This window comes from Tursiops truncatus, chromosome 6 (assembly GCF_011762595.2).
Source record: "Tursiops truncatus isolate mTurTru1 chromosome 6, mTurTru1.mat.Y, whole genome shotgun sequence".
In the NCBI taxonomy this organism is placed as follows: Eukaryota; Metazoa; Chordata; class Mammalia; order Artiodactyla; family Delphinidae; genus Tursiops; species Tursiops truncatus.
Window position 1 is genome coordinate 97977046 of NC_047039.1, and position 24759 is coordinate 98001804.

Below are 24759 nucleotides of genomic sequence, written 5' to 3' on the forward strand. Positions count from 1 at the left end.
TCGTGTAGCTTTCGGTGTCAGGACTCAAAATCTGTTTTCCATAGTGTTTCCAGCTCATCTGAGTATGGATCTCTGCACAAAAGATCCCTTTAAACAGCTTCCACCCCTGAACCTTGCTACTTCGACATGTCCAATTCTTCTCATAAACTAGTGTGGTAATTTCAAGTTCAAGCTCTGGAAATAAATTGGCTGAATTCAAATTGTATCTTCTCCATTTACGAGCCTTGAGGCTCTGGTCAACTTATCTAACCTCTCTGTGCCTTTACAGCCTAATCTGTTGGACAAGAGTAACAGTCACTGCCTTAGAGAGTTGTTTTCAGGATTAAATTAGGTAAGATTTAAGATAGGTAGATAGATGGGTAGATAGGTAGATAGATAGATACAGAGACATAGAAACCTAGAGATAGATGTAGAGATATGGTACCAGACCACAGCCGGACACACAGTGGCTGTCTCCTGAATATTTGGTGAGAAAGTGAGTTAGAGATGGTGAGTGAGTGAAGGGGAGAAGTCAGTATCTCCAGATTTCTGCACTGACTTCGAAATTTGTTCAAATCATTCAACAACGATTTACTGGATTCTTTACTGGCATCAGACACTGTTCTAGGCAGCAGGAATACAGGATGACAAAGGCCGACATAGACCCTGCTCTATGCAGCTGACGGTCTGGTGTGAAAAGACAGACAACAAACCAATAAATTAGATACTGAATCACTACAGCTTTAGTAAGTGCCATGGCTTTATGCGTCTGTGTGTATAGCAGGTGTTATCTGTTGTAGATAATGTGGTCAAAGAAGGGCTTTCTAAGGAAATGACATTTAATCCTAGACCTGAAGGAGAGTAAGGTACTGATCATGGGAAGAGCCAGGAGAAGGCTATCCTGGGGAAAGAACAGTAGAAGCAAAGACCTTATGGAAGGTACATTCTAATACATTCTAGCAAGTGTGCCTAGGGAATGATGAATAAAGGAATCAGTGCCAGACGAAGGATTAACTTGCTCTCCCCACTGGAATGCTGAGAACACAGTGGCCAACAGTGGCAACCCCAGGCACGAAGCTTAGGTAAAGTATATAATCACAAAGAGTAATAACAGTGGTTATCCTTCCCCCTCTCATCATTTATTAAGTACTGACAATGAGCTAGACACTCTCTTGTGCTCTTTACATGTTTCAGTTCATCGAATCCTCACAATCCTATGAAATAGGTCCTGTCATGATTCCATTTTAAAGACGACAAAATTGAAACTCAGAGAGATTAAGAAATTTGCCCAAGGCCACACAGTGCAGGTATTGGAGCCAAGGTAAAAACTCACCTCTGTCTGATTTCAAAGGCCTAACTTAAAAATATGTATATTGGGGTGGGGTGTGGGAAGGGATGTGGATTCAAAATATCTATTGCCCGTCCCTTGGCTGCTTTTTTTGACAGAGTGATCATAACGTTTCACGTTCACACAATCTTAGGACAAATTCAAAGCACTTTCTCATATACTATCGAGTTTAATCTTTGCAAAAACTTGGGGAGGTATAATTAATTATCTCCATTTCATGGATGAATTAATAAGCTCCATTTTACAGATGAGAAAGATGAGGTGTGAAGTACCTTTCCTGAGGATCAGGGTCTTCTTGTCCCCAAAGTTCTTTCCATTGCAAACATTTGCTTGCAGTTAGAAGGCCCTCTTCCACTATTCTTACCAGGTACTTCTGACAACTCCCCATGTGTGAGTGGACACGGGCAGGGACAGCATGTGGGGGAAGGGAAGGGTGGGTCAGCTTGGGTATGACTCTCAGCTCTCTCTCTTTTTATCATGTGACTTTGGGCAAAATGTTTACTTCTTTAAGTCTCAGTTTTTCCCTCTGTGAAATGAAACATGATGATGATGATGATACCAGTTCCACAGGGTTATGGCGAGGATGAAATGAGAGAGCACGTGTAACATCCTTAAAGCACTGTTCCTGACACATAGTGAGTGCTCAATAAACTATTATCATCACTACACTCCTGGTATCCAGGAAGTACTGGGGACACTGAGAATCAGGACACCGGTCTGGAGTCTCCATCTCTACCTCAGCGTGCAAGTCACAGAGCTCACTGAGTTTAACTTTTCCATTTCACAGATGAGAACATCAAGGCCCGAGCAGCAGGAGGAACTGGGCCCAGGTCTCGCTTGGAACAAGCGTGGGAACTGCTGTCTGACTCCTGACCTCAGGCTCTTCCCTCCTCCAGGGCCCTGGTTTTCCTTTTACTCCTCTCCTCCAACTCCAGCCACCCCTGATAAGAAGGAACATTTCCCCTGAGCCTCTGGTCCCACCGTGGATGTTGGCACGTGGCTGCAGGACGCAGGCTCCCTTGGCATTCCTTTCACAGAGCTGAGGCCAAGGAGGTGAGGGCAGGCCTGGAGCAAGCCTCTGCATGTGTGGGAATGAGCTCCCACCCCAGGAATTAGGCCTGGCTGCTGCTGTGTGTTTGCGCAGGACACTTTGGCAGTCATCCACGATCAGAGAAAGCAAGGCAGCCAAGACAAGACAGAGGCTAATTACCTTGGACAATAGGAAATTGGGGAGTGGCGACAAAAAGGGTGTCTAGGCCTCCAGCCAGGCAAGGGCAGGGATGGCGAGTGCCCAGCCTGGGCGGACCCTCCCACCTTGAGTGGAGATTCCTGCTCGGGGTTACCCTCGGACTCCAGCAACCCAAAGGCGCAAGAGCTGGTCACACTGTCAGAACGTCTGGGGACCCTCTCCCTCTGCTGCTCTTTGTTTATTTTCATTCAAAAGTAAAACAAATGAAACAAACAAGGACATTCAATTTAAACAGGCCCAAATGCTGATGTTTCTGTTTTGTTACACCAGGGTGAGCTTAGGACGAGAGAATCAGCCTTGACTCTCACTCCTCCAATTGGTCTCAACTCTGCGGTGCTGTGTAAAATTACATGGATAGAGGGGCTGCAGAAGCAATTTGCCTTCCTAGGTGGGGTGCAGAGAGGGAGTGGGGATAAAGAGGGGCCTGATTCAGAGAGAGAGAAGGAGGAACCAAAACTCAAATAAGAAACAGGACAGAGAAACAGAAATTCAGAGATTAACAGATAGAAAGGCAAAAAAGGAATGATTGGAGAATGGCAGACAGACAAAGACAGTGAGCTATGCAGAGAGTACTCACACGAGAGAGGGAATAAAAGGAAAGGGGAGGGCTTCCCTGGTGGCGCAGTGGTTGAGAGTCCGCCTGCCGATGCAGGGGACACGGGTTCGTGCCCCGGTCCGGGAAGATCCCACATGCCACGGAGCGGCTGGGCCCATGAGCCATGGCCGCTGAGCCTGCGCGTCCAGAGCCTGTGCTCCACAACAGGAGAGGCCACAACAGTGAGAGGCCCGCGTACCGCAAAAAAAAAAAAAAAAAAAAAAAAAAAGGAAAGGGGAGACGGACAGAGATGCAGAGAGGTATGGTAGGGTAAAACAAAGGTGAAGTTGTAAGAGCAAGAGCCCCGGAGGAGAAGAGAGAGAATGAGAAAAAAGTCCCACGGCAGAAGTATGCATTCCCAGAACTCTCAAGCTCGGGTGGATCTAATGCATCTTCATTTTGAAGATCCTGAACTTGTGAAACAAGGAGAGGATGTGAACATTCTGCCCAAGGTCCCAGAGGCAGAAGTGGCAGTAGTGGGATGTGAACCCAGACTTCCTGCCTGAGAGAGTGCGCCTCCATGCCTGTGTCACCTGAATCCTTCCATCACACCTTCTGGCAGCATGGATGGAAGGTTTGGTGCCCAGCTGTGCTTAATTAAAACTCAGGGGTCTGGACCATGCTCTCTTTTCATCCTATTTCTCCCCAAATGATCCCGGGTACTCATTCTTTTCAGGGCTAGTGGGACCCCAACCTGCCTCATAGAGAATAGCTCTTCTGGGATTGTCCTTGGAAAAAAGAGACACTGAAAACCATCAACTGAGTCAAGGAGAATGAAACAGGAAGAAGCAAAAGTAACCAACATTTCCTGCAGACCTCCCGTATGCCATGCAATCTGAAAAACCCTGTTCGTGGAGTTTCTTACTTAATGCTCTTCCCTATAACTCTACGAGAATGGAAAGATTATCAGCCCCCTTTCCCAGTGGGAGAAACTGTTGCATAGAGCAGTGAAAAAATGACTTGACCCAGGGCAGGTCGTGACCACTCAGCAGAATCAGGATTTGCACCCAGCTCCGCTTGTCTCCAAAGCCTGCGCTCTTTCCACTGCCACACATGGCCTTTTTGGCCCAAGAAGAAGAAAACTAATTTTGGTAAGAAACAAGCAAGCAGAAAATGAAAACCCCCAAGAACTGACACTGGAACTATTTTAAAACTTGAGACCGAATCGGTCAGACTTCAGGGAAGGAGAGCCGCCAGTGGGATAAGAGACGAGTCCAAACAACACCCTGGCTCCTTGTCAGAGCGCCCAGATCCCAGGGCCATTAATAAAATCGATTTCAAAAATAAAATAAAGAAGTGTTCAGAGTTAGGGATGACAGGCTCATGACAAGCACATTTCCAGGACAGGAGAAGAAAGGATGTTCCTGCTTCACGAGGTGGGAAGGAGATGGGGGCCGGGTGTGTGTGTGTGTGTCTGTGTGTGTGTGTGTGTCTGTGTGTGTGTGTGTGTAAAGGATGGCGGCTGATTTGTCAGCTCTAAGTGTTAATTGCTTTCGGGGTTCCATAAAACATTTCACTGCTTTCTACATAATGGGCCTGTAGGCTTCCAGCCTGGCTAACGCCAAGTCCCCACAGTGTCACCCAGAGACAGGGTTACTACTTGTGTCTCAGCAGATAGGAATCACCTGCCAGGGCTCGGTCCCTCTCTGCTAGATGCTGTCTCTCCCAGCAGCTGGAGAATGGAGGCGGAGGGAGTTGAAATTAATTATTACTACAGCAAGGGCAACAAGAGCAACGATGGTAACAGCTAACACTTCTCACTTTCCTGCTGGGGGCTTGTGACAAAGTGAAGAACTTCTGTGCATTACAAGCTCATCAAACCTCTTGGGGTCCCAGTGAGCCAGACACCGTATTACTTACATCTTCACGAAGGAGGAAGCGGAGGCTGGAAGGTTGAGCAGCTCACTCAGTGCCAAGCTGAGAAAGCACAGGGTGGAGATCTGAACCCAGCTCTGTACGCCTCCAGTGCAGTCTATGCCCTCAGTGAGCGACAGAAGATCCAGAAACCAGCCATAAGCAGTCTTGCAAAAATGCTGTTTTCTGCACACGATCATAGTCTTTAGGGTTGGAGCGGATCATACAGCCCATAATCTAGTCACATACTCGTGTTTCATAGATGCAGTGACCCTAAAGCCCAAGGGGTTGGTGTCAGAGCTTACTGAGAGGCTATAGACTCGCGCTCCCAAGATCTAAATACCAAATCATTACTGAAGGCCTGAGGTAAATGCTATCGCCTCTGTGAAGTTTGCACACATGTCCCACTGGAAGACACCTGATAGCATGTTGTACTTTTGGGATTTCATCCCTACAGCTCTCACCGTCCCCAACTGAGTTTGCCCTTCTGAATGAAATAAAACCTGGGCCCTAACATCTATGAGATGGATAGTCAGTGGCAAAGACAGAGTCAGAAGCCCTGGTTTCCATCTTACGGTGATATTCCTGAGTTTGGTACGTGAACGCACTGGGTGTTACCAATGAGTCTCAATATGTCACATGTTCAAAAGAGCCCCGTGGTCTTCAGAAAAGTCATGGTCTTCCAGAGGAAGTGGGGATAGGATGTGTTTTGGAGGGGAGGGAGATTTGCAGATGGTGAAGGGGCTAATATTTACTGAGCACATACTTAGATACTATGCTAGGTTGCTCCTGGTTTAATTCTCATGCAACTCTGCAACCTGGGTTTTATTATTTCTCTTTTACGGAGGCTCATAGAGGTAAAGCGACTTATCTAAGGCTACACAACTAAATATGTCATAGCCAGATCTGAATCCACATTCTGTGGTCTTCCATACTACCATTAGGTTATAAGTTACCTGAGGGTAGAAACTTTGTCGTAGGCACATTTATACTTGCACTCTAGCACAGTACCAAGACACAGGAAATCTTCAGACAATGTCTGCTGAATAAGTAAATGAGTTACAAATGAGTAAATAAAAATGTGAATGAATGAAAGAATTGATGAATAAACAAGTGAATGAATGATGGAGTATAAGAGTGAATAAACAGATGAATGGGATGGATGGATGGATGGATGGATGGAGAGATGGATAAATGGTTGGATAGATGGATGGATAAGTGAATGAATCAATGAATAAAAGAAAAAAAAATAATGAGTTGAATAATTAATTGGTCAACAATGCCTACCTTATACCCTGAGAAAACCATAATTCAAAAACAGTCATGTACCACAATGTTCACTGCAGCTCTATTTACAATAGCCAGGAGATGGAAGCAACCTAAGTGTCCATCAACAGATGAATGGATAAAGAAGATGTAGCACATATATACAATGGCATATTACTCAGCCATAAAAAGAAACAAAATTGAGTTCTTTGTAGTGAGGTAGATGGACCTAGAGTCTGTCATAGAGAGTGAAGTAAGTCAGAAAGAGAAAAACAAATACCGTATGCTAACACATATATATGGACTCGAAAAAAAAAAATGGTTCTGAAGAACCCAGGGGCAGGACAGGAATAAAGACGCAGACATAGAGATGGACTTGAGGACACAGGGAGGGGGAAGGGTAAGCTGGGACGAAGTGAGAGAGTGGCATGGACATATACACACTACCAAATGTAAAATCGATAGCTAGTGGGAAGCAGCCTCGTAGCACAGGGAGATCAGCTCGGTGCTTTGTGTCCACCTAGGGGTGGGATAGGGAGGGTGGGAGGGACGGAGACACAAGAGGGAGGATATATGGGGATATATGTACATGTATAGCTGATTCACTTTGTTATACAGCAGAAACTAACACACCATTGTAAAGCAATTATACTTCAGCGAAGATGTTAAAAAGAAAAAAAAAACCAATGCCCACCTTGTCAACAACTGCAGCTTTCTAGATTAGTAAGGGAGGCGGCCTATGGTTTCATAATTAGAGAATGAAGAGAGCTGGTTGCTAGAACTGTATGTTATAGCTTATGATGGTTGCATCCGAATGTGGCAACACTCACTGAGTTGGGAAAAAGAGAAAAAATGACTCCGTTTTCCCTCTGAGATGAACAGATGAGTCTCAGAATGACTTTCTTTGCATCTCCAGAAATTTGGATGCAATGACTCTAATCTACTCTGTGAAAGTGTGATGATGACACTATTACTAAGGGACTGGATGAATCTACTAATAAAAAAAATTATATGTATATATACTACATATACGTATACACTTCTGATATGCTAATCTAACATTTTTCAGAGGAAATATCACGGAATTGAGAAAAGAACACCAGGCAGGGACTCCTGTCACAGCCTTCCTTGCTAACTTGCCACTTTCCCTCTTTGGGCTGCAGATTCTTCATCAGTAGGAGGGACGGTTTTAAGTTACTGGCCTCCCTGGACCCTTTATCACTAACCTTGTATGATTCTGTGACTCACTGTGGCCATACTTCTCCAATGGACACTTCTAAGCCTTAGCATATTAAGGTGCACATACAGACTGGCCTATAAAACATTAGGCTGGTCTGGACAGATGACTCGTGCCTTGCCTCCCAGACTTACAATTGTCCTGTCTGCTTCACGCTCCCCACACACAAAGTATGTCTTACTTGTAGAGACCGTCGGGCTCCAGACACTTGAAGATGACGGAGTAGATACTGACTTCAGGGACCTCTCCATGGCTTCGACCAGCTGCTACACAAGATGTACCCAGGCCAGAGAGTAAGTCATCGGCAAAACTCAGGAATTCTCCTGGAGGGAGACAAAGAAAGATGAGCTCCCCAGCTCAGGCCTTGGTGAGCAGACATTCCTGCTATTGTCCAAACCCATCAAATGTCTGGATACCATTATTAAGAGGATTAATGGACAGAACAAGCACAGGATATGAAAATGACACAGATCAGTGTCTACTCCTGATGATTCGTTTTTAAATTTATGCCTGAATTTTCTCAACTGTGAAGTGGAGATACTAATACCTACCTTGATAACATTGTAGCAAAGCTCAAATGAGGTAAATTATTGTGTAATAAAAATGCATGAAAATGCAACAGGAGGACAGCGCTTTCTGTCTAGAATAACTATTCTGGCCTTGTCACTGCCACTAACTTCCTCTTAACTCCTTAAGCAAGCCTCCTTGGAATTGCTGGTTCCTTCCTTGTACGATGAAGGAGTTGGACTAAGGATATAAAATAGGTCTCATGCCATACAGTCACTCTTACGCACTGGTACTGGATTCACGGAGTGTCATGTTGAGATGGACAGAGACTGGTCTGGCTAAGGGGGAAAGAGTTCTATGATTGATTAGTGATGAAGGTCATGAGATAGGAAGGGACAATAGAAGAGAAAGTGCCCCGAACCCCATGATTTCTAAAAGTCAGTCTAGCCATTGGATTTTAGGGGGCTGCTGAAGTTTACTAGAAATAGGGCTCATAAAGAAGACGAGACGAAGACTAGAAAGAATAACTGAACATCTGGGATCTTCGGATCTAGTCTTAGCTTTGTGAAGAATTTGCTGTATAGCTTTGGAGAACTAAATTCCCATCTCTGTACTCTAGTTTTCTCCTCTGTAGAGTGAAGGTGCTAGAGTCACTGTCAGGATTTCCGAAAAAATAAAATAACATAGATGTGCACAAAGATTAAGTTATGAGGATAAACATTGTGGTACTATTTAAACTAGCAGGAATTTTAAAACAACTAAGTGTTCAATGATATCAAAACAGTAATATCAATTATAGTTCAATGATGCAATGGAATATTTTATAGCCATTAAAATAATATTGTGGAAAAATACGAAGTTATTTGAAAGGATATTCATGGCATAGTAAGTTTAAAAAGATAGGTTACACTATTACAGAATAATTTTTGGTGGACATTTTATACATTTATCTATCTAGAAAAAGAAGGAATAAAATATAGTAAATGAATAACAGTGGCTTTGTCTGGAAAGTTAGATAATGGGTATTTTTTTCTCTCTTATTTTTGCTTATCTCTCGTTTTAAAATTATCTACAAGGAACATGTATTGCTTTTGTAACAAGAAAAAAAAAATCAATAAAAATCACTTAAAAATAAAGTAAATGAGCCAGACTACATGGCCTCTAAGTTCCTTTCCAGTTCTAAAACAGGATGGTCTTAGAGGCACGTGAGGTATCGTATACCACACGATATGAAATGATATGAGGCCGCCCGACTGTTGATTTCTTGTTCTTCTTCATGCCTGATATGGAGGGCCTTGTAGTCTCTCCTCGCTTAGATTCTCGGTATAAACAAGAGGAGGACATCTGTTAACTATCTTCTCTCTACTTGGGATTAAGGACAATCCAACGTCATGGTACCATCATGAAACAATAATGTTGGCCGAGGGTCTGAGAAGACACGGTGCTTCTCTACCAGGGAACTGAGGGGACAGAATTTACAGATCACTTCCTTTTGGTCTCATAAAGAATTTCATCCTTCACTCACAAGTGAACCATGTGACACGTGTCTGACTGAACTGTCTAGATGGCCCTGGGATTCAGACGGACAACAGTTCTAAAACGTATTTGTCCCTATGGTCCAACAAAGCAGATCTGCTGAGTAGTGTTTTTTGTTTTCTGCTTTTTACAAAGACAGTTCATAGATTCGATATGTAGATGCCAGAACAAGTGTCTGAATCAGGCTAATGTCAGGGACATACAAGTTCAGCTGCTATTGCCAGGGAGACTTGGGACTGAATTTGAGTTCTACCATTTATCACAGGTCCCTTAACTTCTCAAGTCTCAGTTTTCCTTTCTGTAGCAAGGGGTCAATGACTCTTTTATGGGTCTGGAATCTAGAAAGAAAGGCTGAGTCCAGGAAGAAAGTCTGTCTAGAACCAGAGGTTTTGCTATTAAAAAATGAAGAGGTAAATTTAACGCTTCTTTTATCTCAAATTTTGGCATCCCTATTTCTTCTATAGGTCTCTTATGTCCAGCTTCTTCCATAGTAAAATCATAAACCAACAATGTCTTCCAATAGGTATCAAAGCAGAATAATGTATGGGGTGAAAAATAAAGGAGAAAAAACATGGGCCTATTCACTGGATGGAGTGAGGGCTTTGTTTCTCTTGGTTTTTCACGATTCCGTGTCTGGCTGCTTGCACTTGTTTTCTTTGAGCTTGGATACATGTCTGTCTGCTTCTCAGTTTGTTTCCAGATAGCCATTGAAAGAGTTGGCCCTTCGTGAGGGAATTCAGTATGCCTGTGGCCTGTATTAATTAACTGTCTTCAAGCCAAAAGATGGTTGACATTCATTTTCAAATGGACATAGTTTTCCAGATATTTCCATGCATTTCAGAATAATTTAGACCAGGGATAAAAGCCCCATAAATACGTCTGGTCAGTAAGACCGGCACACAGTTCTAAGGTTTACAGGTTTAGTTCAAGTGAAGAAACTGGATAGTGTGGAGTATATCAATAGTCCTATAAGCACATTATAAGGATACTTAGTGTCCAGTTCTGTTTGGGGCTATATATACATAATAACCTTCAAATGAAAAGAGTTAATATGAAGGAAACTGATATCTTAGTGCCAACTTCTGTTTTTCCCATTTAATCCTCACAACATTCAATCTTACTGAGTTAAATGTTAGTATCTCTGTTATAAAGCTGAAGTTAAGCTCACAAATTTGGGAAGAGACAGAGCTGAGATTTGAACCCATATCATCCTAATTCCAAAGCCATACCTTTTCTTTTATGTTATGCTGCCTCCTAGAGAATGTTTAAAAAAAAAAAACGACAGTGTTAGGAAGGGAACTTTCTCAATTCTTTTCAGTTTGAGATTGAATTCATGCCACTCTCTTAGCTCTATGGGCTTGGGAAATGAAACAATAAAAGGCCTTATACACCTTGTAATCTGACAACAGGAAGGGTTGTTAAATACAGACCCATAAAGTGAATTGTAAGATTGCTTGTTCTGGCACTCTATTCCAGAAGGTTTAAATGCAAGCTAGAAGGGGACAGGTGAATGCAGCGACCCTCACTGTCCTTCCTTTCCCAGTGGAGGGGCAACTAAGAAAGGCCTGGGGGCTTCTCCATGTACAAAGGTGAACCAGTGCGATTCAACGCATGTATTGTGGTTCCACAGTATACCATGTTCCACGTCTGGAAGCATTATAATTGAATGAACAATAATAAAGTGCAGTGGTTAAGAGGTTGGGCCCTGCATTTACACTGCCTAGAATTAAATCCTGGTACATCCCCACTTACAGCTTGCTTTGGACTTGACTCTCTACATCTATTTTATCATATGATAAATGGGTATAATAATGCTGTCTAATGTATATTGTTTACAAATAATAACTATTTGTAATTATTAGTACAATGTCTGGTATACAGTAAGAGCTCAAAAAACATATCAGCTATCATTATTGTTTTTATTATTGTGTCATCATAACAGAGGAGATATAAGGACCCTTAGAGGTTATTTGTATCCAAATGGCTCCTTTTCCAGGTGACGAAACCAAAGCCCAGATAAAGAAAGTGGCATGTCTGTGGCCATACACAAAGTGGGAGGTAGACTTGGAACTAAACTTGGTCTCTTCACTCCTATGGCCTGTGAGATAATTCATACCAGCCAGCGCACTGAGATAAAATCACTGAGAACTGAAGAGCTTCCAAAGCTGCCCCAGGAGCCTGTGCTCCTCAGTTTGTGACCAACTTTATTCAACACGAATGTGAGCTTTATTTACTGGGTATTTACTATGTTCCGGGCACTGTAATGTACATGGTACACAGCTCCACCCTGTCATCTTCTTAAACTTGAAATCTCTGAGAAAGATAGAATGCCCAGGAGAGACAGAAGATGTTCAACAGGTCTCACACATGTAATAAATTCTAACAGTGGCTTCAGAATTAGAATATCTGGGGATAAGAAGAAATGGCAGCTATGGTGGGTGCTGAAGGCTGTCTCTTCTATACCTATACTAACCTTCAACCAGATCAACTCCAGTTTGATCTATTTATATACTAATGGTCCATGTTTTATTTAGGTTGAAAATAAAAACTTTTAAAAATCTCGGCTTAAAAGTTTTATTGCTTGGGCTTCCCTGGTGGCACAGTGGTTGAGAGTCCGCCTGCCGATGCAGGGGACACAGGTTCGTGCCCCGGTCCGGGAAGATCCCACATGCCGCGGAGCGGCTGGGCCCGTGAGCCACGGCCGCTGAGCCTGCGCGTCCGGAGCCTGTGCTCCGCAACGGGAGAGGCCACGGCAGTGAGAGGCCCGCGTACCACAAAAAAAAAAAAAAAAAAAAAAAAGTTTAATTGCTTAAAATATTTGAATCCTAAAACTCTGCCACATTCCCTGATAGAAATATAGAGGCTCAGGAATGTTACACCCCCATTCAAGGCTTCAAAGTTACTCCCAGGCAGAGGCCAGAACCCAAATCCAGCTCTTCTGCCTCTGAGCGCCATGTGCCTTCCACTAGGACACTCTGCCCCGGCCACTTCTGTCCCCTCCTCTCTAGGAAGTCGTTATGGCCACATGGCAGAACCCTCCTGGACCCAGGCTGCTACTGCCGCCTTGCCCATGCCTGTCCAAGACTCTAACATTCTTTTTCTGTTTTTCTTTCCTTGAAAACAGATAGGGAGTTGGGAGTCGCTGTACAGGAATGCGCCTGTTCCCCATTATGGCTCTTCTGGGGCTGTAACCCGAGTGGGCTTGGGCCAGACCCTCACACACATTTCTTTATCCACTCAGACTCCAGCCTTGCTCTCATTACCATCCACAGAAAAGGTCAATCACAATTCTGCTGAAGCTACAGAACCAACCCAACAAAGCACAGAGCGATTTTTCTACAGGCCCCACCCCCTGCCTCAATTCTCTCTCTCCCTCCCCTTTCATCACTCCCTCGATCCTCTTCCTCCTTGTTTTCCTTCTCCTTCTCCTCTCTCCCTCTCCCTCTCCCTCTCTCTCTCTCTCTCTCTCTCTCTCTCTCTCTCTCTCTCTCGCTTGCTCTCTCTATTCTGATTGAGTTGAGGTCACAGTCAAAGCTGGCCACAACAGCAAATTGAAAACAGGTTGGGAGAAAAGCAGCAAAGAAATTCCAAAATGGAAGGGGCCAGAGCTGTGAGTTATTTAGCCCAGGTGGGGAGAAAGGTCCCTGCTTGGGACTCCACACTCTTTTCAAGAAACGCCAAGGGGATTTAGAGCCACTCTGGGCCTGGCCTCGTGGCTCTGGCCTCTCTCTAACCTACAGATGCTCTTTGCTACAGTGCCCAGGGAGAGGCAGGGCTCTGCATTTCCCCACCTTTCCTTTACTTGGACAAATGAAGAAATTCATTCTGAGACCTTGTCAGTGACAAAATGCATCTTTGAGGGCTTCACACCATTCAGCTGCAGTTGGTTCACTTCTTCCAAAACAATGTTATTTTACATCGGAAGAACCAGTGCGTGATGATTCTCACATTCACTGAGAGAGGCAGTATGAGATACGAAAAAGAGAGTGTGTTTGGGGGGGCAGGTGACACCTGGTTTTGAAGCCAGGCTCCACCACTTATGAACCATAGAACATAGGGATGGATGATTAAACTCTGAGAGACCACTTCTTCATCTGGAAAGTAGATGATCAGAGAACCGGGCAAGGAGTAAGTAATATATGCAGTATACCTGCTACACGAATGGTTCACCAATGTTCGTGCTCCCTCATCCCCATCATGTCTCATCAGTTTGCCTGATGGCAAAATTTTTAGTGGTCAAATTCAGCTGCTTTTACAAACATTACATAATACCTAACTCCCTAAAATCTTCCCTAGTTTTGGCAAAATGAAGTAATTTCAAAAAGAAGGAAGGAAGGAAGGTAGGCAGTCAAGGAGAGAGGGGAAGAAAATGTTTATTTAGCTCTTATTATATGGCATCAGCCGTGCTAGACATTTTTACTTAATTATCTTGATTAAACATTCAAAACGAGCCTGTCTTGATTAATATTCAATACAACCTAATGAATCAGGTTAATTGTACGTTTACAAATGAGGGATCAGGTTCAAAGAAGGTTAAATGCCTTGCCTAACAAGATCCACCGAGGAAGAATGGTAGAGAAAAGGCAAGAACCGGGACATTTGTCATCCAAAGCCTGTGCTTTTCCTACTACACATTTGCCTACAGACTGTAAGATGCTTTTGGTGAGAGCTGTATTTTGGTTACCTCTGTGTCACCAGTACCCAGCATAGGGCTGGCCATGCAGGTATTTGTGGAATTCTGTGAAACCAAACTTCAGAGGTTGAAGCCTGGATCCACTCTCATCTCCCCAACACTAGCACTTGTCATTAGAACTTTCTTTCGGGAAATCAGGCTGCCTCCTGCATGATCTCTTTCAGGAGTGCACAGGACTCCCATGGTACAGAGGAGAAGGGACTGCCAAAGACGTAAGGGATCCAAAAAAGGCCACGGCAGTCTAGCAAGTATCTACTGAGAGACCCTATATGCCTCTGTTGTGCTAAGGGACTTCCGGCATATCCTCATACAAGCCCTCATACAACCCACATCTGTAGGTTTGACCTGCTCTAAAATCTGTCTCCTTCCACTTATAGCATGCTGGTTTTCCACCGGGGAGTCAGCTCTCCCCCAATTTCAGTCTATATGATTTAGGTGGAGCTATGGCCTCCTCCCTTCTTCAGAGATGGGCATGTGATCAATGGCATGATATCCCATATCAGAGACCAGCAAGAGATGAACAAGTGACCCAAGCCTGATCAATCAGACTAACATCTGGGACACAGACCAAGTCCTGATGACATCGCTTGAAGCCTTGGATCAGCTGTGTCTGAAGCTAGATATACCTTTGGATATTTCAAATACATGACTCAGTATTTTCCCTTTTCTGACAAAGCTAGTTTGTTTTCCATTACTTGCAACCAGGAGTCCTACCAGATACAAATCCTATGAGGTAGATTTTATGACTGCCATTTTATAAATGAAAAACAAACAAACAAAAAGGTCACAGGTCTTAAGCAAGTTGCCCAAGGTCACGCTCCATCTAAATAATGAGGCTGGACCTCAAATCCAGAGCTGTCAGACGCCAACACCGGAGCCTTTCCCATCATAAAACACTGCCTAGGGCAGAGGATAAAAGGATTCTATTATTCAACAAATCACCGGGTTATCGCCAGTGTCCTGCTTCCTCTGGCCCTGTCCTCTGACCTCACTGCCTGTGCTCCCTCCCTCCCTCCCTCCAGCCAGGCTGGTACCCCTCCTCCTCTAATATGCAGACCATGCTCCTAACACAGGGCCTTTGCACCTGTGGTCTCCATGCCTGGACAGTTCCTCCCCATGGCTTTGCATGATTCACTCCCTCTCCTTAGCCAGATCACTGCTTAAATGTCACTTCCTCAGAAAGGACTTCTCCAGCTACTCAATCTAATCCAATCCCTCTCTATCCCCTATTTCACTTCATAAAACATATCGTTCTCTCTTATACTGATGAATTACTAGACTGCCTGTATCCCCCCCTGTAAGCCCCCTGATGAAGAGACTTTCTTCACTTAGCAAGCTGCCTATACACAGCGTGTTCTCCATAAACACTTGTCTAGGGAATGAGTGTATTTACTGTGTACTGTAAAAAGAGCTGATGGCTGTGAACGCAACATAAAGAAGAATGTCTTAGTTTGCATTCCCTGGAGAGCAGAACCTAAGAGAAGGGCTTGGGTGCAGCTGATTTATTTAGAAGGTGACTCCAAGAGCAGGCATGGGGAAATGGGAAGAATGAGGCAGGGAAGAGGAACAGTCAACACAGAGGTGCATCACTAAGTTTGCCGCTGTGAGTCATGGGGGCTCGATCCTACTGCGACCTTCTGAGGAGTGAACGGGATGTCTCCCAGGGCTGTTTGGCTGAAAGCTGGGGGGCTGGAGCACATATCTGCCGATGATTCCTGATGGCCACCGGTGGAGAGGCTGCCCGGGAGAGTGAATTTCCCCACACGTTTTTTAACGTGGCTTGCCCCCAAGGCCTAGGGAGCTCAGTCTCATACAAGGCCATGGGACAGAGAGTACAAGTGTGCATTTGAGGTCACTGGCAGCACAAGGGGAGCCTGGGTGTGCAGCACAGTTGCAGCTGAGATAACCTTGGGCCAAGAGGCTATGTCACTGCCCCAGTGGCATCTGCTACAAAGACCCAATCTCTCTGCCTTTGAGGAACTGATAGAAAGATCCACTGCTGAGCCTTCCTCACTGAGGTCTAGGATAGACCTGATAGCTCCACTGCTGAAACAGTCCACAGTTACCGAACACCCACTCCACGCCAGGGAGAGGACGAGGCACTGCAGGCACAGTCCTGAGCCACACGGGCAAAGCCCCCTCCCTGTGATGCTCACAGCTAAACAAGGCAGAATTGCAACGGCTGCTTTCGTGAGCAACCCTCCAGAGTCTCGCAACTTATTAATACAGAATTGAATAATATTAACCTCAGCACTAATATGCAGTTCGCTAACAGAGCCTGCCCTTTTCTACAGTTGGATTCATTAGGGCCGCAAAAGCCCTCGTCATCCCCACCATCTTGAGGACAAATGATGCCAAAACAGTTGGCTAGACTGGGTGTTGCTAACACGTGTGAGGAGAGCCGGTCTGGGGACCGGACTGTGGAAGAGGAGGGGCGTGGAAGGAGAGCCAGGACCCTCATTCCCCTCGCCATCACTCTTTGAGGGCCACAGTGTGTGTTTACTGCCATCACAGCACTCATCCACGGAGGGCTTTCTTTTCTTTCCTTCCTTTTTAAAATCATATCCCTAAACGTTACATTGTCGTGAAGCGGAAAGAACCCACTGTACACGATGTGCTTCTCATCAGACTCTTGGTTCCTCTAACCCGTCCTACTTTCTGCAGGCCCCAGTCTTCATTCAGCGTCTCCCTCTCTGGGCAAAAAGGCAGAAAACTTGTGTGTTGACGGCGGGCCCTAATAGCCCCTCTGACCGCAGTTGTGATGAAACAGCATGTCATCTGGCAGAGCTGGGCTATTATTCACGTTTTGTCAAGAGGAGAAGAGAGGTTCAGAGAGTTGGGGCAAACTGCCCAGTCACACAGCGAGTACACAGCGAGTCTGGGACTTGAACCTGGGCTGATCCAGTGCCAGAGCCTGTGGCTTTTCCACCACAACACGCATTTCCTAATTGTTCTATCTCTGTGGGCCTCAGTCTCCTCGTCTCTAAAAGGAGGACGTCAGCATCTACTCTGCAAGGGGCGCATGAGGAGTGAATTCAATTAAGTCCATTAAAAATATATATATGTGCCTTATAATCGGCAAAGAGTGATGCATCTGTAAAAGACTGTTGTTAGGGGAAATCCACAGAGTGCAGGTAAGATGATAAAAATGTCAGGTGGGTGCTTCTGGAGTTAGAAGGACGGAGACCATCCTTCGGGGGGTAGTGAGGTACATCGGTGTTCAGCCCCAAGGACACACCAGGGAAAACAAAGTGTGATGACGAAGGACCTTTACGAGCCCAAAAACATAACCGCCGGTGACACAGAGCAAAGAAGAAAGGGGTCGGGGGGCATGAGGATGCTATAGCGCAGGGAAATCTAGGGCTAGCTTCCTGGGATTGGAGCTTCCAAACTCTTCTCAGCTCTGGAGAACTGGCTTCTCTTCCTTTATTTCAGCTGAAGTTCCACATCCTCAGAGCTTTCTGTACCACCCTGTCTGAAGGGAACCCATACTGCCCATTCTCAGTTATGCCTCACCATAGAACTTGTGATTTTCTTCTGCGCACTAGTGACAAACTAGTTACTACCGTTGTTTGCTTTCCTCTTTATTTTCATTTGATTACTAAAATGTTAGCTCCATGAGTTCAGGAGCCTTGTCCATCTTGTTCACTGTCTCCTCAGTGGCTGACAGAGTATGGGGGACACAGCAGCCATTCATTAAAGATCCACTGACCGAATCGGGGGCAGGTGAGGCTGGAGAAGAAAGTAACTGATGACTCAGCTAGGCTTCGTAAACGTGTTGAGACAACTTAAGTTTTCGCTCATACCCAATATCTTTCTGAAACCTTGCCTTGGTCACCCCTCCATCCAGCAAGAGTCAGACTCCTACTCTGGGCTCCCACGGTGGCCTTGCTTCCCACCATTGTGGCCCTTAACCCACTGTCCTGCGATCACCTACTCAGTGTCTCCCTCCCCTGCGGACTGGGAGGACCTGTGGAAAGGGACCTGCCTTATTCACCATCTGAGCCCTGTGATGGGCATATGCCAAATAAGCGAGTTGATGAGCAAGCAGGATGAGGGCCCACGAGGGGAGCAGCGGGCTAGGGCTTCCTTGTGCAACAGCCTTTGAATTGTGTCAGAAAGAGCAATCCCATGAGGTCAGCAGATCTCGTGTGAAAAGGCCCTGAATCCAGAGGAAGAGGACACGGGCCGCACCCCTGCCTCTCTGTGAGACTCTGTACAAATCAGTTCATCTCTCTCTAGCAATGCAAATGGCCACGATAGAAACAGAGGGCAGCAAGCACCTCCCATCCCTTATCTGACCTGATCTCGCAGCTATAACCCCAACGCTGTGACCCTTTTATTTTCCTCTATACGTGCCTATCACTTTGCTCCCTCAGTCTTAGCTTCCCTGAGCTCTTTGTCTAGTTGTCAGCCCCCGACACACACCTCAGGCAATTTCCCTCATTAATATTATTCCTCTTGATCTCTGCCCAACCCTGGCATTTCTATGCAGCCAAGCCCTCTGCTGCATCGCCTCGGCATCCACACTGGCTGTCCATGATCCCTCTGATTCTTGTCTCTGCAACGAGAAACGGCTTTCTCTTCCTGCAGCCCTCTCCTTTGTAAAGCCCTTTACAGTTTGCATTGCAAGTGCCCTGGCCTCCGCATCATATCTAAGCTTCACAAATGCTCGGTGAGGTGGGCAAGACAAGATGGAAGTGAAAAATCACATTCTACAAAAGGGGAAACTGAAGCTCGGGAAAGAGGTACTGGGGTTGGAGCACACATTTCCTGACTCCTGATCTAGTGCATTAGCAGCTGTACCACGTGCTCTTGTCTCTTCATCCAGACTGTGAGCCCAACCACGACTCACACAGCTTCAGAGCCACGCCCTGAAGTACGTGTATGAGGCACTCACCCTTACTGAGCTTTCCACATGTTACTGACTTAGACTATTATATTTACTGAGACACCAGTATCAAATACTGGGTGGCGGGAAAGTAGCAGAAAAGGCAGTATTGTGCTCAGTCCTGGGTTTAAAAATTGACTTTGCTAAATGACTCTTCCAAGCCAGTTACTTAATTTCCCTAAGCCTCATTTTCTTCATCTGTAAAATGGATGTGAAAATGCCTATATTAAAGGAATCAATGGAACCCTATTGAGAATTAATTTAGACAATTAGCATAGTGCCTGGCACATGGTAAACATTCAACAAATGGCAGCTTTACTGTTATTACTGTTATGAACAACACCAATTCACGGAACATTTCATATGGGGTAAGTAGAGAAGAGAGATTCAACGATCCAGGGACAGTGAATTATCCTCATGAATTTAGTACCTCTTGCTCCTCCCAGACCAGAACTGCACAAACTATGTGGTCAGAGATTAAAAACTGCTGAATGCCCAAACCTTCTCCCCTTTTCTAAATATAAGCCTCGAAGCCTGGGGTGAGCAGATAGCTGGGGTATATCTTCAGTAGATAAGGGAGCCTCTGCTTGTCTTTCTTCTTTCCCCCTGTGGGGAAATGTAAGCTTCAAACCCAGTCTGACCAGGACCCTCCAAAGGTGGCCTCAGGGGTACCCCATCAGGGCACCAGGGAGGACTGAATGAGATCCTGAGTCCATTCCATTACCCAACCCGCTTCTTCACCACCCTCAGGCATGCGCACTCCTCTCCTCATCCCATCCCTGTGCTCAGGCCCCACAGCAGGGTGCATCCAGGAGGGTGGAGCGAAGGCCAGCGAAGATGAGTCAGGTTTTCTGGTTGTGAGAGCAACACCATTCCACCAGGCTGAGGTGCATCACTGAGAAGGAGGTGGGACCTGGGAGATGGCAGAAGGAGGTAGATTTCCAAATGAGAGAGACAGACAGACACAGAGAGAAAAAGACAGAGACAGACACACAGAGAGAAGGAAATAGGGAGGAATAGAGAAGGGCAGTCAGAGAGAACCACAGCCAGGAACTACTAAGAGACAAAGAGACCGACATAGAAACAGACAGTGGTAGAATGGAATAGAGAGAGAAAAGGAAGAAAGAGTCATAGACGGGAAGAGAGGGTCGGAGAAAGACAGATACAGGTAGAGATCAAAACAGAGAGGAATGGAGACAGGAGGCCAAGATTAAGAGAAACAGGGAGGAAGGGAGGAAGGCATAAAGGGAGGGAGGAAGGAAACTACCCCAAAAGAGAACAGGACAAGACAGAAAAAGAAACAGCAGGGGCAGAGGCAGAGAGAGACGTGGGGAGCGAGAGAGCTGGATGTTGAGGTCCAGAGCTGCAAGACGAGGAACGAGGGTGCGTGGCTCTGCCCAGGGCTGGCTAGCGCCCCTTCTCCTCTTCCCATTCTCCACGGCCTTACCCAACGCCCTGACACAGGGGACAGACCCTGGCCCAGAGGGTGGATACTGCTCCCTCCCCTCTTCAGCTCTGGACCCCAAACCAAGACAGCCAAAGACCCTATTTTCCCACAGCCTGACTGGAGGAGGGCCTTGGGGTCCTTCTTAAACCCCACAGGGAGAGGTGACTTTCTGAAGAGGTTCAGAGGCCAGAAGTGCTTCCACCAGAAATAGGCACCCTTGAGCATTTGATCAGGGCAACTTTAGTGACCTCTGGCTCCACGTACCCCAGGGGAAATGATCTGGAAGGTGAAGAAGGGAAAACGAGTAGGCAATAGCCATGTTCATCTAAATCCCCTCTTCTATTCCTCCCACACACAGATTTTCTTTTCACTCTCTATTGAAGTGACTCCCTGGCCTCCCCATTTATATTAAAATTTTCCTTTAAATAGAGAAGGGGAAACGAGTCCTCTCTTCAATCCACAAGGAAAGCTATAAGACGGTTTTCAAGCTTGGAAAATTTGGCTGGTCAGTTTTTCCTACTGTTTAATACATGCCTTAGGTTACACTGAATGGGTAAACACAGTTTATAAGTGACTAACTCACACCTAACTCTACAAGTTTATAGCCATATATATATAGTATATTGTAATATATATAAAGTATATTATACATATATACCATCTGCATTTATATAGCATACATAAAATGTATCTGTATATATGCATGTGTGCATATATATATACACAATACACGTATATTTATATGTACACACATAAACACACACACACATAAATACGTAAACACGTGCATAAACAATCCCTCAAATTGGTACAGCTCCTTAGGGTTTACAAAGCCCTCTCTTTCTCTCGTTTGATCCTTACAACAACCCTGGGAGGTAGACAGGGTAGGATTATTGCCCCCAGTTTACCGGTACCTGTGGTTAAGGCAAAGGCTCCAGGGACCCTCAGGTCTCGAAGCGGTCACAGTCCCCCTCTCCACAGTCATGCAGACTGATTTCATGAGCACAGGTCGGGCAGTGCCCACTTCTGGACCTGAAAGGATGCAAAGCCAAGGCAAGCCTGAGGCATCACCTGTTTCACGGCTTCATTTCACAGACCGGAGGACTGAAGCTCAGAGAGTCGCTGCTAACCTATACGGTGCCTCTGTGCAAATTAGAAAAAAAAACAAGCATCCCTTCCTTAAGACACCTTCCTTATATGTATCTGAAAATTGCCTCAGCATTCTGATTTCTTAGAACAAGACACTTGATCAATCATTAATACGTGTCCACAATGTCTACGATTGGAATGGTGGGCTTTTACATGTGGTAGCATTCTGCACTGTAAAACTTGTACAACTGTATGTGGCTTTCCTAGGAGTGAGCTCGGCCAAGGTCAGGGCAGAGAGGAGGGCAGGAGAGAGGGTTGGGAAGGTCAGATGAGGAGGGACCAACCTGGATTGCTGGGGTCCAGGAAGACAACTCATTTCACTTAAAGCTTAACAGGAGAATGATAATAACTAGTGTTTATTAAGCACTTAATCATGTCTGATGCTTGCAGTAACCCTTGAGAGTAGGGCATATGTCTAACCATTGCTTGCATTTCTTCCATGCCTTCTCAACTAATATTAATAACAAATATTATTCACAATCTTTTAGGTACTATGCTTAATATTTCATGCACTTCAGCTCATTTCAGCTTCACAAGAACCAAAGCTATTTCCCCACATGTCAGATGAAGATATCAGGACTCACAGAGGTGTAGTAACTCACAGAGGTGGCCAAGGTCACGTGGCAAATTGTGTGGCTGAGATGTGGGTTTTATAAGGAAAGGACAGAGGCAGAGATATCGTCACATGTTACATCCTCTGAAGATAACTGAAATGCTTTCCACACTCAGTCACTACTGATCATCCTAGCACAGCAGACCCTACTTTGTATATAGGGCATCAATAACCAGCAAAGGGAAGGGATTTGCCTCAAGTCATATCACATGAAGCAGCAGCCAAGAATGAGAGCAGCAAAAAAAAAAAAAAAAAAAAAAAAGAATGAAAGCAGCTCTCTGACTCCTCATTCTGTGTGTTTTCCAGTGTCCGACAGTCTACCCATTCCTTTAATCACATCGAGGCTGCTGATGAATGGAGCCATCTGGATGATGAGTTCACGGAGTCTCTGCTCTGTGGACACTATAGTGGCTCCAACTCAGCTTTTCCCTGGTACCTGGCTTGCCTCCTTGCTTCCTTCCCTCACCAATGATGCAAATGGATATGAAGAGTCATCAGAAATATAAAAGGGAAGAAAGGAAGGAAAGAAGGAGGGAGGGAGGGAGGGAGGGAGGGAGTAAGGGAAAGAAAAGGCAAACAAAATCAATGCCAGAAGTCTGCTGCTACAGGCAAAGCAAGCACTGTCTTTGGACACCAACAGGACTGGGTCTCCTGCCTTCAGCGTCCTCTTGTATAAATGGGAATAAGTACTCCCACTTTGATGGAGGTTTTAAGGAATTAATGTGATGTAAAGTGTCTGGCCCAATGCTTGCCCTTGACGTACAAAATATGTTTCCAAGGCAAGGAGGAGGGGCTCTGGGCCAGGGGCACTCATATTGGGCTAGAACTTTACAATGTACATGTCATCTCATATCTATCAACTCCTTACCATGGTCTGTAAGACCTAAGTGGTCCAGGGCCGCACTACTGCTGCAGCTACAGCCCCTTGCCCTCTCCGTTGGCTGACTCTACTTCAATGACTCTGAAGTCATGTCATCAGAGAGGTATTCCCTGATCACCTTAACAAAAATGGCATCCCCCAGCCTCCATCCCCAACTCCTGCTTTCTTTTATCTATTATTTTATCATCATCCCCTCTTCTCCCACTTCATGATAGGGAGGCAATTGTTGTTGTTGTTGTTCAGTGCCACGTCCTCAGCTTCTAGAATAGTGTTTGGTACACAGTAGGTGTTCAACAAGTGTGTATTGAATGAACTCATGGTTCCTCACAAAACACCAAGAGGCTAGCCAAGCTGGCATTCTGATTCCCATTTTACACATTAATAAACAGGCCTGGGGATGTGAAGAAACTTCTCCAAAGGCCTCCCACTGGTAAATGACAGAGGAGGGACTGGCAAGCTGAGCTGTCAGACATAAATCCAAAGTCATTTCTATCCAACCAAGTTGTATTTCCCATTACCGCTCCCCTTCACCTCCAAGTAAACCCTGGGGAGTGGTGTTACTTGGGATTCTGTTGCTTAGGTGATGTCGCAGGAGATGGAGGTGTCAGGAGTGATTTCCCCGTGTGTTCTCCACCCAGACATGGGCCTTGCCAGGGCCATCCTGTGGACAAACCAGAGCACTGGTGCTCGGCTGGGAGCAGGCAGCAAAGCATCCGTGTTGCAGACCAGCCAGCAGCAGCCAGCTGGCGGAAGGGATGGTATCAAGTTGGGAGAACGTGGGACGAGGGCAGGCGGGGATTGCTGTAGCCTCTCCAAGGCTCCAGAGAGCCAGGCAGGAGAAAGCCAACCACCCTTTCAGAGCAATTTCCACTCTATAAAGAGGTGATGACTTACTTCATCGCCCCGAGGTTTCCACTTGCCTCCTGGGGATGGCCAAGCCTGCCATGGGAGGGAGGGACTCATGGACTCCTCAGTTCCCTAGAGAGGAAAAGAACCTGGGCTTGGACTTGGGCTGTGCTTTGACTTGCTTTGTGACTCACCTGCCCTCTCTGGATGTCAGTTCTCTCGTCTATTAAAATAATTCTTGGGCCTAGAGGAACTCTGGGGATTGGTTTGGGGGAGATGGTTTCAAGAAAAACGTGCCATGTCACGTGCCCATGCAACAGGCTGGCACTGCGCTTGGTGCTCTACGTACATGATCGCTTTAATCCTCACAGAAACGTGTGAAGCTGGCATTATTATGCTTACTTTTCAATTGAAGAAATGGATGTACAAGATCAACAACTCATACAGATGGTGAACAACCACATTGGGATCAGAACCAAGGGCTATCCAGGCTCTAAATAAGGTGTCCCCTTCAAATGCAGAGTTGGGGTATTGTCATTTGACAGCCTTAGAGTCAGAGCCAGGTCCCTCAGAGACCACTGAAGTGAATCTTCCGTTTCGCAGATGGAGAAGTAGGCACAGAAAGGAAAGTGAGTTGCCTGAGGTCACACAACAGCATCAAAGCAGAGT

The 24759-nt window shown here is 45.6% G+C and overlaps 1 protein-coding gene across 1 annotated transcript in view; it reads right to left on the reverse strand.

Annotated features, from left to right (window-relative positions):
- The window catches only part of ASTN2 (astrotactin 2), a 986509-nt gene that overhangs the window by 118798 nt on the left and 842952 nt on the right, over positions 1–24759 (reverse strand). The window contains exon 20 of the mRNA XM_033858475.2: positions 7710–7851. Coding sequence (XP_033714366.2) covers positions 7710–7851 — 142 coding nt within the window. The remainder of the gene's footprint in view (positions 1–7709; positions 7852–24759) is intronic.